This window comes from Sinocyclocheilus grahami, unplaced genomic scaffold, assembly GCF_001515645.1.
Source record: "Sinocyclocheilus grahami isolate Dianchi unplaced genomic scaffold, SAMN03320097.WGS_v1.1 scaffold29.1, whole genome shotgun sequence".
Classification (NCBI taxonomy): Eukaryota; Metazoa; Chordata; class Actinopteri; order Cypriniformes; family Cyprinidae; genus Sinocyclocheilus; species Sinocyclocheilus grahami.
In genome coordinates this window covers 314310-330094 of record NW_015505208.1, presented here as the reverse complement: position 1 = coordinate 330094, position 15785 = coordinate 314310, and the positions used below count along the sequence as shown (strand labels likewise).

General features: G+C 36.6%; 1 protein-coding gene across 1 annotated transcript in view; it reads left to right on the top strand.

Moving 5' to 3' along the window:
* Nucleotides 1–13419, top strand: part of LOC107571434 (basement membrane-specific heparan sulfate proteoglycan core protein-like) — a 61616-nt gene extending 48197 nt beyond the window's left edge. Inside the window, 19 exon segments of the mRNA XM_016257764.1 lie at nt 499–583; nt 700–844; nt 966–1068; nt 1168–1277; nt 1524–1592; nt 1594–1632; nt 1727–1823; nt 1914–2135; nt 3283–3527; nt 3625–3796; nt 4017–4139; nt 5326–5382; nt 7434–7509; nt 7688–7766; nt 8159–8206; nt 9125–9195; nt 9418–9501; nt 10075–10178; nt 11259–13419. Coding sequence (XP_016113250.1) covers nt 499–583; nt 700–844; nt 966–1068; nt 1168–1277; nt 1524–1592; nt 1594–1632; nt 1727–1823; nt 1914–2135; nt 3283–3527; nt 3625–3796; nt 4017–4139; nt 5326–5382; nt 7434–7509; nt 7688–7766; nt 8159–8206; nt 9125–9195; nt 9418–9501; nt 10075–10178; nt 11259–11431 — 2102 coding nt within the window. The 3' untranslated portion in view covers nt 11432–13419.
* The last annotated feature ends 2366 nt before the right edge of the window (nt 13420–15785 follow it).

The window sequence follows — 15785 nt, the reverse complement described above, 5'->3', positions numbered from 1 at the left end:
CAAATCTTGCAACCCTGCCAATACATTTATAATTGCTAATATCTGCTGATAACCCATATGGTAACAATATGTTGTGCATCCTTACAAATAAAACGGAGAATTTTCGACAAGCTTGGTTAGAGTGACTTAATAACCCAGAGGGCATGCTCTGTACCAGTGCTTCTCAAAAAGTTTTGCTTCAGGACAAAGTGGTAATCCAACACATTTTTTGGGTCGCAACCCATCAGTTGAGGGCCACTGGTCTGTACTACCCCATCTGATAGACATGATGCTCATGTGATGGAGAACGGGCATGTTCTTGTTCATGTTCATGGCATGTGCCCATGCATGTGGCTTGCGTTGGCATTGTGAAATGCTGAACATGGCAGCAGCTTTTCCCTCAGCATCGTGCTTTACCTTCAGCTAAAAAAATAGAGAAAATGGCTTTGTGCACTGGCAAGCTTTTTGGTTAACTAGGCTGAATGCTGGCATTGGACTTACTTTTCCTTTTATGTCCAGGTATGATTCTCTATAATGGACAAAAGAAGACCACCGGTGCTGACTTCTTATCTTTTGGATTAGTGGGGGGCCGTCCTGAATTCAGGTGCATTAATCTTCAATATCAAAGCAATCTTAAGGATACAAAATTTCATATCTGAAACTAGATTAACTTTGGCTTTTTAATGTGATGTTCCAAATGTGCATATTTTCCTTCCACAGGTTTGATGTAGGCTCTGGTATGGCAACTATTCGTTACCCTACTTCCATTAAACTGGGCGAGTTTCACACAGTGAAGCTGTATAGGAATGAGACTCGGGGCTCTCTTGTTGTGGATGGAGAAGCTCCTATAAATGGAACCTCACAGGTGCATATTCCTCTCTCCATAATTTTCTGATATGTTATGCTTTCTTATTAATAAACCATGTTAAATGGTATTATAGTGGCGATTAAACAAATGTAGTATAACATGTTCTGTGTCCGACCAGGGAAAATTCAAGGGTCTGGATCTGAATGAGGATCTTTTTGTGGGCGGTTATCCAAACTACAGCATGCTTGCTAAAACTGCAGGCCTCAAGACAGGGTTTGTCGGTGAGAAAACCCTTGTGTTATGTGAATTTTGTAGGAAAGTGTCAGTTGTAGTGTTATTGTCATTTGCATTCTTACACTGAGTTTTGGTCTTTCTTCAAGGCTGTATCAAGCAGCTGATTATCCAAGGTGAAGAGGTCATTTTCAAGGACCTTGATAAAAGTTCCACCGGAGTTTCAAATTGTCCCACTTGCAAGGATCGCCCATGTCAGGTAATCGTTTACAAACAAAATTGTCCTTTGAATTCAAAAGTACAGTGACCCAAAAAAGTATTTGAACACTTTTCATACAAAAGTATCAAATTAAGTAGCATCTAGAACTCAGGACTTGCATGACTTTTCTTGGCACTTTTAAACAACCACAGTGATCTTAAATGGACAATTTTTTGGGACCAGTGAATGCATTTTTTGTGGTTGGCCTGTGAAAATCGATTAGCTAAAGCAATGCATGTGTTTCAGAATGGTGGCGTATGTGAGGACTCTGCCGCCAGTCTCTACAAATGCAGTTGCCCAAGAGGATTCGCAGGAAGCAACTGTCAGCATCACTCTTCCTTGCACTGTCACACAGGTCAGCATTTATAAAATCAGGAACAGGCTTTGTAAACAACATGCTTGATTAACTTTTTTGTTCATTATTCTTTTTTCCTATGACTGCAACAGAGGCCTGTGGACCAGATGCCACCTGTATTAACCGACCCAGTGGTTTGGGCTACGATTGCCGATGTCACTTGGGCAAGTCTGGAAACAAGTGCATGGATGGTAAAGCTCAATATCCAGTCACATTTAAAATTTTCGAACTGCTTTAAGGTCGAATGTGGTTCTCACTATCCCTCTTCGTGACAATCCCAGGTACTCTGGTAACAACTCCATTGTTTGATGGCGACGAGTCTTATATTGCGTATCCTCCTCTTACTAATATTCATAACGACCTCCGGATTGAGATGGAGTTCAAGCACATGGATTCAGATGGACTGATGTTCTTCAGCGGAGGCAAAAAGATGAAAGTGGAGGACTTTGTGATGTTATCCATGGTGGACGGACATGTCGAGTTCCGATATGAACTTGGAACAGGTGAGCGATCTGATGATCAAATCATGATGTATTATTTGCAAAAAATTTGTATTTATTTATGTATTTAATTTTTTGTGCACATGCGTCATGGTCATTGAAAGAAACCAGTGTTATTTCAGTGTTGTTGACGTAATATTATAGTTTTTGTTGATATTTTGTATTAGTTTTTTTTATATTTTCTTTTTTTTAATTTTAGTTAAAGTTTTAGTAGTTTAGGTAAAGTTTTAGTTAAAGTTTTGTTGTGTTTTTGTCGTGTTTATTATTATTATTATTATTATTATTATTATTATTATTATATATATATATTTTTTTTTAATGGCTAAATGGTATAGTTTTGTTTTCAGGGTTTTTTTGATTTTAGGTTTTTGTTTGTTTGTTTGTTTTATATGTTCAAGGTTTATTTAATACTTTTATTTTATTTCACTTGATTTTTATTTGATTTCAAGTAATTGAAATGTTTATTTTTTATTATTCTTATTTTAGTTAACAATAATAACCCAGAAAAGAAGGGCTTACTCTTGGGAAAAGGGTGATCATCACCCTCAAGAGGTTAAACTAAATATTGTATTAATATGAAATTGTTGATTTTCTATTCATTTGATGTAATGTTTACAACCCTCTTACCCAAATGTTGGACACCAAGACCCTGAGTTGTGTGGTTTTATTTTTTCATAGCACTAAACATTAACATTAAACAACTAAATTAAATGGCTTAAATGTAGAAATATAGAATTCAAGAATTTAATAATTTTGCATAATTTCGCACACATAGATATAGATATATAAAATATATCATATATATCATGATATATTAATATAAAAGTATTTTTTAAATTATTTTTTAAAAATTAAATAATTTAATGAATTTACATTTTTTAAAATTAAATAAACCTGTAGATGTACAGTACAATTCTGTCCAAAAAAACAACAAAAAACAAAAACAGATTTGTGCCTCTAATTTTGTGCCCCCTTTCCCACCTAAAAGGTCTTGACCTTTCAAAAAAAATTTATTTGACACCAAAATGAAAAGTACCTCCTCACCTTAGTGCAATGTAACCTTACAGATAGTGAAACCTAGAAGCGGAATATAGTGGCTTGTTCCTATCCTGTCCAAGCTAAATATACATGCTCCCCCCCATGTTCTCAGGTCAAGCAGTTCTGCGCAGTCAGGAGCCCGTGTCTCGGGGTCAGTGGCATCGCGTGGTGGCAGAGCGGCTCAATAAGGACGGCTCCTTGAAGGTGGACCATGCACGAGAAATCACAAGATCGTCTCCAGGCAAGGCCCAGGGCCTTAATATCCACACACCCATGTATCTGGGAGGAGTGCCCAGCATGGACATCTTGCCCAAACCTGCCAATGTTAGCATGCTGTTTGTTGGATGCATAGGAGAGGTGAGAATGGCCTTCACACTAAGTGTTGTGTTCATTACAGCCCACAGTCATGCATTGATATTAAATAGTTTCATATTGGCTTTGTTTTTCTTTACAGGTCTTCATCAATGGAAAGAAGTTGGATATATCATACAGCTTCACTGAAAGCAGAGCCATCAGCCAGTGTAAAGATGGCAGCCCATGTGACCGCAGGCCTTGTCTGCACAGAGGCACCTGTATGGCCAGTGCTGAGTACGAGTATCAGTGCCTCTGCGCTGAAGGATACGAGGGTAAGTCACTTAACCAACTCGTATTTGTGTTTGTATTTAATGTTGGTATTGATATTGACTATGGTAGTACTTGATACTGGAAAGAAGTGGGTTCACCCATCCCTATTTTTAAGGTAATAAGGAAGTCTCTGAAATCTTCTTCCATAAATTTTATTTCTGATAATTGTTGTTCAATCCAAATTGATTCCATATTTTCCATTTCTTGCTTGTTGTTCCTCAGGTGACCGTTGTGAAATAGTGAGGGAGAGCTGTCGAGACTCCTCTCAGTGTCAGAACAGTGGCAGCTGTGTGAATAACCACTGTGTGTGTCCCGCCGGCTACACAGGCCGGCACTGTGAGAAAGGTTAGTTCACAGCTGCTAGATGTTTAACACAATGTTTTGCAAAAATCTTCTTGTATGTGATTTTTGCCTTCTGATTAGTGACTGCATTGATACACGTATATATATTGTACATTTATTGTTATGTGTTTCTATATTGTACATTACTGTCAGCTCTTTGCACCCAAAGACCACTTTATCTTTAAGGACATATTATAAGTAGAGAATGGTGCTAGTTATAATATTTCTCGATGTAGGTTTATTTTTGAAAAACACACGCTTTAGTCTTGGGCAGAATAGAAGTTAATGTACATTTTCACTGTTATTGCCCATGACAAAAAAACAAAACATTCATCAAACCGATACAGTTGACTTGTGATCCAAATAGCTTTATGAGCATAAATATGACGTTTAAATGTTAGTTTGGAGAATTCACAAGTTTTAAACTAGCCCAGTCTCACATACTAGTGTTATTTTTTTATTATTTATATACTAATATATGATTTATTAATATTTTCATTTAGCTTATGTTTGATTTTGAGTTTTTATTTTAATTTTAGTTTGTTTTAGCTATGTTATGTGCTTTTATCATTTTATTAGTTTTTTATTTCTATTTAGCTTTATTTCTATTTTAGTTTTCATCATTTTTTTTACTTCAACTTATTTAATTTTACTTAGATGGCAAGGCAACAATTAAGTTTTTAAGTATAAATTTTTTTATGTATTTCATCCAATATTTATATTTTATTTCAGCTTTTTTCAATTAACAAAAATAGTTTTTAATAGTCCTATACATTTATTTTACATTATGTTTTAAATGTTGTCATTTAACATCTATGGCGATAAACATACAGCTAACTAAAGCCAATATGTGTGCAATGTGAATTTAAATTGCTTTATTATTCATTCTGATGATGATGATATATTGGCCTCTTTAGACATGGTTTGCCTCGTTTGTCATTTTACAGAATTCACTATCTGTGGGAATAAAGGCATTTCTCAGTAGTTTCATAGCATTAAACTGAACCACAGCTGTAAGTGATTCATCATAAAACACCATAGGGAAATAATTGTCGGTTCTTCGTAACGTACCGTGGCGACACCGGTCAGGCTGCCTAACGTCATCCAGCAGTAGCGTGTTGACCGGTGAAAGAGGCCACATGTGAATGAATCTCACCCCTGCACTCTCATGGCTATCCCACGCACACAGGGCAGGAGTCCAGCTTCACCGAGGCGCTGTGGAATTTGGAGGGTAATGGGGGAAATGGTACAGTATGACTACAGTCTGCCTGACACGCTCGTCACTAACCAGGGGAGAGCGTCCTCCTCGGGGCCCATCAGCCCATCTAACAACACAAATAAAACAACCACAACAAACGGCCTCAATGTGGGGACAAAAGGAAGCCAGAAAGTGAATAATTTTAGGGGTCTGTTTACAGAGCTCTTAATTACCAACATCTGAGGCAATATCAAGCACATTTCTAATCAACAATACAGATGAGGAAAATTATTTTTTGAAATGCATTTAAATTCATTGATATTGTTGAAAAAAAAATCTGGTTACACTTTTCTTGAAGGGGTGTGCATAAGACGGACATGACACCTTCATAATCATGACATGACACCTACGTAATCATGACACGACACATGTCATGAGTATGAAGGTTTTTTATGCATGTTTATGACAACTGGCATTAAGTGTCATTCACTCCGTTATGTAATTTTTAATGCAAATATGACATTGTTTGAGATGTCTTTGTTATGGGCTATGGTTAGGGGTAGGGGTAGGGTTAGGTTAGGGTTAGGTCAAATAATGTCATATTTACATTAAAAATGACATAACTGAGCGAATGACACTTAATGACAGTTGTCATAAACATGCATACAACCTCCTTCATATTCATGACATGTGTCATGTCATGATTATGAAGGTGTCATATCAGTCTTATGCACACCCCTTCAAGTAAAGTGTTACCAAAAATCCTTATTAAAATCATCTTGAAAATAAATTTATCCTGATAAAAATAACTCAAAACTTGTAAATAAAAAATAAAAATAAAAAAGTGTAAGATACATTTTTTTAAAGATTTTTCATGTTATGAGCATAAATATCTAAATGCAATTATTTTTCTAGTATATTTAAACTGCCATTCAAAAGTCTGAGACTTTTGAAAAATCTCAGCTTTTTAAAAAAATGCATTAGAAAACATTATTCTAACTTGTAATAACATTTCATAATATTTTTGATCAAATAAATGCAGCCTTATTGAAAAGAAATCTTCAAAATATCTTACCGACCCCAAACCGTTGAACAGTAGTGGATGTATATTAATGTATTTAATGCTGTAATGAATATCTAAGAAGTGCTTGATGTCGCTGAAAATTTTCTTAAACAAAATAAAAATGTATAACAGCTTATTGATACTGTTGTCTTGTAAATAGATCCCTGAAATATTGTGCTTTCAAAAGGAATGGTCTCAATCTGCACTCTGCACTCAATTGGTTACTGTGTCCTCTGTAAAGTTTTAAATGTAATGTTGAGGGGGAATTCTGTGTCTTCTCTGTGATACGCTTAAAGTTTATGGTAGTTTTAGCAGTTTTTCTGGGCAATATTAAAATTATGACAGTTGCAAAGCTGTGACATTTTCTTAAGGCGAACATACATAGAATTCCCCTTTAGCATCTCCTGAGGCGTCTTGTCCAGTCAACTTCTCGCTGCAGTTTCAATTTGTCATCTCTTTCTCATTAAATCAACAACCAACATCTTTTCCGCACTTTCACCTACAGCGACGTCTGTAAACAAAATGTCCTCACACTGTGAACAAACACGTTTTTAGTTACTAACCACCGAATGTCCGTCATTTACACACTTGAGCCGACCGGACAGGTGAGTTTACAGCCAGAAACACTGAGCATGAAGCACTTCTTGGTAAGCACTCAGTTGCCTGAGGGTTCTCCGGTTATTACATGGTTCAAGAGAATGCTTTGTGAGGAATGCGTATTGTTGTTCCCAACTGTGAATGTTACCTTGACAGCAGTGTGTATTTGCATTCATTTTCATTTATCTCATGAAGACTTTTTCTGAGTTGCCCTTGATGATTGTACTGTATGTTTTTCACAATGAAGCCTGCTATTTGGAGTCTCACATTTATAACTTATAAAATAAATAGTAATTCATCAGATCAGATGTGAGTTAATGTAGTCAGGGGGTCAGTTCTGTTCATTGACTGCTTATTCTGTTATTTGGTGAAGCTCCACAGGGTGGTAGTATAACAGAGTTGGCATCTGGGATTTATTTTTTTGGTTTCTGTTTTCCAGACTCTCCGATTGAATATTCTGCATATTTCCATGGTAATGGATATCTGGCCCTTCCAAAGCCAATTTTCCCACGAAGGTGAGGGCCCTTCATATGTGAAACAGTTGATGAACTGTGTTTGGTGTTTGTTTAACTGGTGTAATTATACAAATTCAGCAGTTTTTACCACAGAAAATCATTTTGGCTCGTCTCTTAGCTTGTAAAAGCAAACAAAAATCTTTTTTTTTTTTACTATTGATGGTTTGATTTGTTTCAGTGCTCCTGACTCTCCAGAGACCATTGAGTTAGAGATCAACACTGTCTCTAAAGACTGCCTCATCATGTGGCAGGGAGTGGTACGTTTGTACACATGAGCCCCCTACTGGATCTCAGGACACATACACTCAGGGTCAAAATTAATAACATTTACTGTTAACTTAAAATAACTCAATTTTCATAAACTAAAATAATTATTTGGTATATGTATGTGTGTGTATATGTACCTTAAAATAGTTGCAATTTAAGGTCCCGTTTATTCATTGTTAATTTTGGACCCTGCATACTCTCACATTCTGATACTGTATGCACAGTGTGTTTTACATTTCATATTCAGCCTCATTTCACTAAACTGAGTAAAATGAGTTTGCTTGGAGCTGTTTTGGAATATGCTTTTGTCCCTCACCTCTAAAGCACATTTTAATGGCTGCATTGCATGTTTGCCTGGTTAACTCACCTTCATCCTCCTCAGGAGCCTGCAGGCGCTCTAAGCCTCCATAAGAAGCATGCTAGTATAAAGGTATTCCCTCTTCACAAGCAGTCAGACATACAAATATGTCTGTATTAGCATGGATATGTCATTATCTCTGAATATATACAAAGGAGCTTTGAACTTTACAACACTTGCACAGATAAACATTCAGAAAACAGCACTTATATATACCTTTGATCACTTATAGTAGACTAACGGCTGGCACAGTTCCTCAAGTTATACACAGTTATAAATTAATCGCGAGTAAACAAATGGAATGTCACTGCATTTATTGTTTGCATGTGTTAGTGTGATTTAAATGTTTGCTCTTTCTTTATGCCAGTGATTCCCAACCCTGTTCCTGGAGCAAATTCCAAGCAAAATACTGTTTCATGCTAAATGTGCAATGTCACGGGCTCCAGGAACAGGGTTGGGAACCACTGATTTATGACATAATAATTAGCCTTATGCTTGCATATTTATCACCTGCTTTTACACCTGTTCAATCAACACACCTGTGTATCCAACAGTTTATGACATACATTTACACTTCTCACAAATAGGGTAAAAAAAATCGTTTTTTGTTAAGTTTTGTTGTACAGTCAACCATTTCTGAAGGTTTTTTTACCTTTCGAAATTGTTGACCGTTAACAGCTATATGTTAATGAAAACCATATTTTGTGAATGAAACGTCTCCTTCAGTGGATTGAAATTCAGCAGATTGTCATACATTTGATGTGTTTAAAACCAACTAGTAGGGTTTTTTTTCTGGACTGTTTAAACTGTGCCTTTTGGTCATGTTATAACTAATATTATACATAAGAGAAATGTTATTCGTAGAGACATCTTCATCAATACACACAACTGTTTAAATGTTTGGCTCCAGAAGCCTGTGGTTTACATCCATATTCCCTCCCAATGACTCGGAGAGACTGACTTGAATATTTCACTGAAAATGCTTTCCAGGAACTGGGAGGTCAAGGAAAGGGGAAGGACTTCATAAGTCTTGGTTTACAAAATGGACATCTTGTGTTTAGGTGAGTAATAAGCACATTTTCATACTAACAAGCCACATGGGTACATGGCTTAAAAGTCTAATGTGAGGACAGTATAATAACCTGGAAATAGTTTGAAATATACACAAGATCTCATGACTTCTGTTACTATGGTTCTTTGCTGCAGCCAGTATGTTTCAGTTTCTTACCGATCTAGATCAGTCCTTTGTAGCTGGTCATAATGTGCTCTTATTCCTCTGATAGTTACCAGCTGGGCAGTGGAGAGGCTCAGATTCTCTCCAGAGAGCCAGTCAATGATGGACAGTGGCACATGATCACTGCAGTCCGGTAACGCTCCTTACCTCTCCAAACTGTTGGCTCCAGAAGCCTGTGGTTTACATCCATATTCCCTCCCAATGACTCGGAGAGACTGACTTGAATATTTCACTGAAAATGCTTTCCAGGAACTGGGAGGTCAAGGAAAGGGGAAGGACTTCATAAGTCTTGGTTTACAAAATGGACATCTTGTGTTTAGGTGAGTAATAAGCACATTTTCATACTAACAAGCCACATGGGTACATGGCTTAAAAGTCTAATGTGAGGACAGTATAATAACCTGGAAATAGTTTGAAATATACACAAGATCTCATGACTTCTGTTACTATGGTTCTTTGCTGCAGCCAGTATGTTTCAGTTTCTTACCGATCTAGATCAGTCCTTTGTAGCTGGTCATAATGTGCTCTTGTTCCTCTGATAGTTACCAGCTGGGCAGTGGAGAGGCTCAGATTCTCTCCAGAGAGCCAGTCAATGATGGACAGTGGCACATGATCACTGCAGTCCGGTAACGCTCCTTACCTCTCCAAACTTATAGAAAGCATGACAGAAAGATAATAGTGAGAGTTCTTTCTGTGTGTTGAACAGAACGGGTAAGCAGGGCTACCTCCAGATCGATGGAGGATCTGTCCAACGTGGACAATCACAAGGCAAAAGCATCATGGTGAACACCAAGGGCAACATATACCTGGGTAAGTATAACATTACAGTGGTATTTGTTTACTTGTATTGATCAGATTGTTGTTTCACTCTTAACATCCATGAAGTGATGTAGACTATGTAGATGTTGTTCTGAAAAAAGTTTTTTTTAAAGAAATTATATAAATAAATAATAATTCTAAAGAAAACACTACTGTTTGTAAAGTTTGGGTCAGTAGGATGTTTCATTTTTGAAAGAGATGAATACTTTTATTCAGCAAGAATGCATTAAATTGATCAAAAGTGAACGTAAAGACATTTCATAATTTAATAATAATTAATAATTTATGCATTTAGTAGATGCTTTTATCCAAAGTGACTTACAGTGCATACATTTTTTACCAGTATGTGTGTTCCCTGGGAATTGAAAAACATAAAATCTTAAAAAATGTTATAGTTTAAAGATCGTTTAAAATCGTATTTCTATTTCAAATAAATGTAGTTCTTCTGTCCTTTCTATTTATCAAAGAATCCTGAAACAAATGTATTAGTTTCCACAAAAATATTTAGCAGCATGACTGGTTTGAACATTGATACCAATAAGAAATGTTAGTTAAGCACCAAATCAGAATGATTTGAAGGATCATGTGACACTGAAGACCTGTGAACATAAGAGACTTCTTTCGAAAACATTTAAAAATCTTATGAACAGTAGTTCAGTATTTTTTTCTTGTCTTGTTTGGTGCATAAAACATGGGGAAATTATTATATTTTCAAATATCCTCTCTTTAGAGGGCATTAGCATTTATTACAAAAATGAATTTAAGACTAAAATCTAGGCAAAAATATTAATTTTCATTCACATGCTTTTCTTAAACATATCCTAACATGAAAAAAAATCAAAACTATTATTTAATCGTTTTTTTTAATTCATAAGACTTCTGCTAAACATAGAGTAACCAAACTTTGCACATAGTTTCTCTTACCTGATTTATTCACACAACCATCTACATAAAAATCATGCCCTAAGTTTGGATGCCCCCTACAGATGACACATAGAAATGTCTTTTTCTTGTAAAAGAAACTCATAATCATTTGATTCGGACATAAGGTTGTTGGTATTTGGACTGTAGGTGGAGCTCCAGACATGAAAGCATTGACCGGTGGGAAGTACTCATCAGGTATCACAGGCTGCGTGAAGAATCTCTCTCTGATGAACGCTCGACCGGGAGAACAGCCAGCGCGACCTATCGACCTGCAGGTCCACGCAGAGGAGGGCATCAACGTGGAGCGCTGCTTAACATAGACGCAGTACTAAAACACTAGCAGAGACTACAGAAAAAGACCCCTCATCCACATTCACACTGAGATGCTTACAGGACAAACAACAGTCACACTTTAAGAGACACACTGACACGTGTTTCTTGGTGCTTCACCGCAACCGAAAAAAACACACAAGAAAGGATTCTTTGCTCTGTGCTGCGTTAAACCAAAAAACGAGAAAGAAAAAGTTATGATATTAACAAGTCTTCAATTTTTCAGTGTTTTATGCTCAATGAAGGACTTATTAACACAGAAGCTCAGTTTACATACTCCGAACAGTAGCTTTATAGCCATGAGAAAAAGATGACAAAAAAGTTTCAAAATAAACGTGATGAGCCTTCTACGGTGGGTCAGATCCTATGGAATCGGAGATGTTTTTACAGCACTGAATTTTTATTTATAAGCATATTAATCTATATATATTATATTTGTGGGGGGAAATGCAAGCTAACAATAACCTGCTCATTTGTTTTCCTAGCAGTGATTCTAGGCTCTAATAATGCGTGTCTGAGGTTTTAGTGCCCGAGCTGTGTTAATACTTGAAGACTGTGCTGCCTTTTATTCTGTTTAAGGGCCAGTGGGGGCGAGCATGCTTAGATAACATAATGAATGGGTCTCTGTGGGGTCACAGCACAGAAGACGTCAAGAAGCATCTCAGGTGAAGAAAAAATACAAATTGGGAGATCATATATATACGGTGTCAACTGCATATATTTGAAATGACATGACTTCCATGCTTGGAAACATTGCTGTGTCTAGTAATATAAAAAAAACATATGGTGCTAAATTCAGACATGACAAAGGCAACAAAACAAGCACATAATCATAGTGTCAGTTTCTTGTCATTTTTGCTTCTCTGAATGGATTGTAAGAAATAAAAGCCGCAGCTTTACAATAAAATAAAACACTGTTTACTGATTGCAATCCCTCAAGCCAAAGTATTGAGACTGAAGTTCGTTTTAGATTAAAAGTGGATGTGTTCTCTCTAAATAGTGAAATATTTTGACATTATATTGTTTTTTTGTTGTTGTTTAATAACAGAATTAGAATTATTAAAATTCTTATAGTGGATGACAAATGTTACAGAAAATCACATAATTGAAAATCATTATTTTTACAGTCTTATCTATTTCTCACAGTTTTGCTGTTAACAACCACACTTACATATTATTTTGAATGATTGATTTGTATTGAGATGTCTTTTTCCATTACATTCATATTCTTTATGAGTCTTACAGAGTACATTGAACAAAAGAGGAAATGTGTGTCATCTTCAAGATCCTCCAGAGGGTTAATGGAGAACTGACTCATCTACAGCAAACCGTGAAGGATCATTATCTCAATCAGAATGTACTGGAAGAGATTCTTTCTGGTTGTTCTCATTGCATAGAGAAATGAATGTGAGAAGAGACAGAATAGAAGGTCTACAGTGAAAATACTGCCTAGTGAAACCCCTCTTTTATTAGTGCTGTGACTTGGAGCTCTAATGAACATGCTCACCCACATGGGCCAGACAGGGGTCAAAGGTCACTTTGGCCCCCTTGTGTCTTTTTCACCGTTTTATATGACTGAGGCTTGCCTGTTAATTTTCTTTTTAAAAAGGCGCATTACTGCTTAAAGTTGCTTTACTTTTATTATTATTATTTGATTCTGTCTTTTGTCATCACTGATTTCTGAGCCAGAAATGGCTTTAAAGCATGATCACACAAGCTGGTGTTTTTTTATATTTTTGTTCCTACTGCACCACTCGATCTGTGCTTTTGTGTTTGAATTTTGATATTGAGATCAAAGATGGCTGAGGAATCCAGTTCTGTCTCAATAGTGTACAATAATTTCCCACAATCTACATGACGTGTGAGTTCAGTGTTTGGCAGGCTGGAGCCAAAACCCTTTTAAAAAGTGGCTTTTCATGTCATTTCAACCCTGATGGCTGTAGGAGTATACTTTTCTTTGGAAAGATGAGTAAAAAGATTCCAAAGTAAGCATCTCTCTGACGTTATTTATTGAGGTTCATTGTTATTGCTGTTCTTAACTGATGTTGTAATTAGGGCTGCAAAGGGGTGGAACATTTCTGGTAAATTTTCGGAAGCTTTCCAGAAATTCCTGGAAGATTCCCAAAAAAATCCTCAAAAGTTTCCAAAGTTTCTGGAATATTTCTGAAATTTACTGGAAATTAAAACCCTAGTTGTAATACATTAAATGAAACACTCACCACACAAATCCACACTCAACTATAAACTTTAAATATTATGTTGAAGCATCAAGTTAGGGTTCCGGTGTTATGCTGAATTCTGTTTTGATAAAGAAACAAACTCATGTAAAACGTACTTTATGTTTGTTTTATTAACAAGTTTTAAAGCAGCACTATGTGACTTTTTCTGTGTTCAAAATCTGCAAAATGTATATAATGAGCGAGTACATCATGAATTAATCTTCCAAACCGCGTTTTTGTCTTATTCCGAATCACTACGGTACACTTATAATAAGTACTTATATTTGGACTATTGTAGCCTGGTCGGGTCGTCACCGCTGCGGAGTAACACATACCTGCGTGAATCGACAAAGACATAAACTTAGAGAAGTAGCTCCGGTTGGAAAATTACACTTCCGCGGGATGTGTGCAGTTCTGTTTATTAACCGCTAGAGCGTCAAAAGTTACATAGTGTTGAAAATATCAGGCTTGGCTGTTTATACACTTCCAGATGGTTCTGAATCTGCTGAAAGCTCGTCTTGCTTTGGCTCTGTTATGAGTGCCAGTGACGCTGCCAAGATGCATGAAACCATTCACATCCTCGACTGATTCTCTCAGTGGTAACTAGGTCAGAGACAGGAGCGTTGATACACCTGACCTGCGTCTTCTGCTTGTTTATGTGAAAGCATTTCTGCTCAGTCTATCTGTTTTTTCTCTCCCTGAACGTGGGTTCCTGGTTGTAGCAGTTGACACTGACAGCCTTTATGAGTGAGTCATTGAACATTCACTCTAACCGAAGCGTTCAAGTACATTCAGGAACGAAATGAGTAGGCCTAACTCTGTGAGTGATTCATCAAATCATTCACTCCAGATGCTTCGTTCATTCAAGAATAGAAAATCGTGTTATCACTCACTTGCAGTCGTGCTGTTGGTCTGAATATCAACAAACCTGCTGCTTAGGCGTTTCCATACAATAATGCTAATGATGAAATTAAATGTCAAGTTTGAAAAAAGAACAAAAGTCCTGATAAAACTGGTAGACTGCAACTGGCAAAGCAGTTTTCCATGATTTAACCAGACTTATTTCTGTTTTAGTATGACAGCAGAATGCTGCTGCACTTTCAAAAAGCGCAATTGCTAACAATGTAATATTGATCATTAGTATCTTAATTATAAGAACATCTGCTGTGTTATGTAGTTACATGGTGTTATTAGTTATTGAAAGAGTGCATAATCTGCATATTCATGTTCCTCTGTTTATAAGCTGTACGAAGTGGATAACACAGCAATTAATATGCTTTTTGAAACATTTTTTTTTTAAATTGATTGAATCTGATGAAAAGCAACATGTGCTGTTTCAGTACTGTGTTTTGAGAAACCTTTAAAGGGGTCATATGATGTGATTTAAATTTTTCCTTTCTCTTTGGAGTGTTACAAGCTCTTGGTGCATAACGAAGATCTGTAAAGTTGCAAAGACTAAAGTCTCAAATCCAAAGAGATATTCTTTATAAAAGTTAAGAGTCAACCATGTTTACCTAAAACGGCTCGTTCTAACACGACCCCACATATCTATGTCACGATGTGGGAAGATTTGCATAACACCGCCCAAATGTTCACGCAAAGAAAGAAGGCGTAACTTTGATTCTCGCTGTAGTATTGTTGTTGCCGCTGCCATGTTGTGGAGACGCTGTGTGTTTCGTTGTGAAAGCGAAACTACTTTGTTTGGCCTTACAAAAGAGGACGTGACTAGAAATCAGAGGTTAAGTTGTATTTACAAAACTGTTCCAGAACAGTTCAACCCAAATATTCAGATGTGTGCAGCGCATTTTATGGAGGAGGAGGACTGTTTCCTGGGAGACTAGACTACAATGCCGGTGTCTGTTTCTATAAAATGGGGCAATTCCAACTTTGCAAGGACAGTCTGGCGCTTCTGATTCACAGACCGTAAGTACGTTTTCATATTTAAAGAATTTGCCACTGACGATTCAAACGCGTGTTTTGAGCAGTGTAGAGTAGCGTTTGTCGTTTCTCCGATCACAAGTGCAGACATGGTTTTATGTTTACGCAGCACGATACGCAACGCAAAAAAGACAGTATAAGTCATTATAAACAGTAATTATGTCCCCACTGGATGCAACAAATGCCT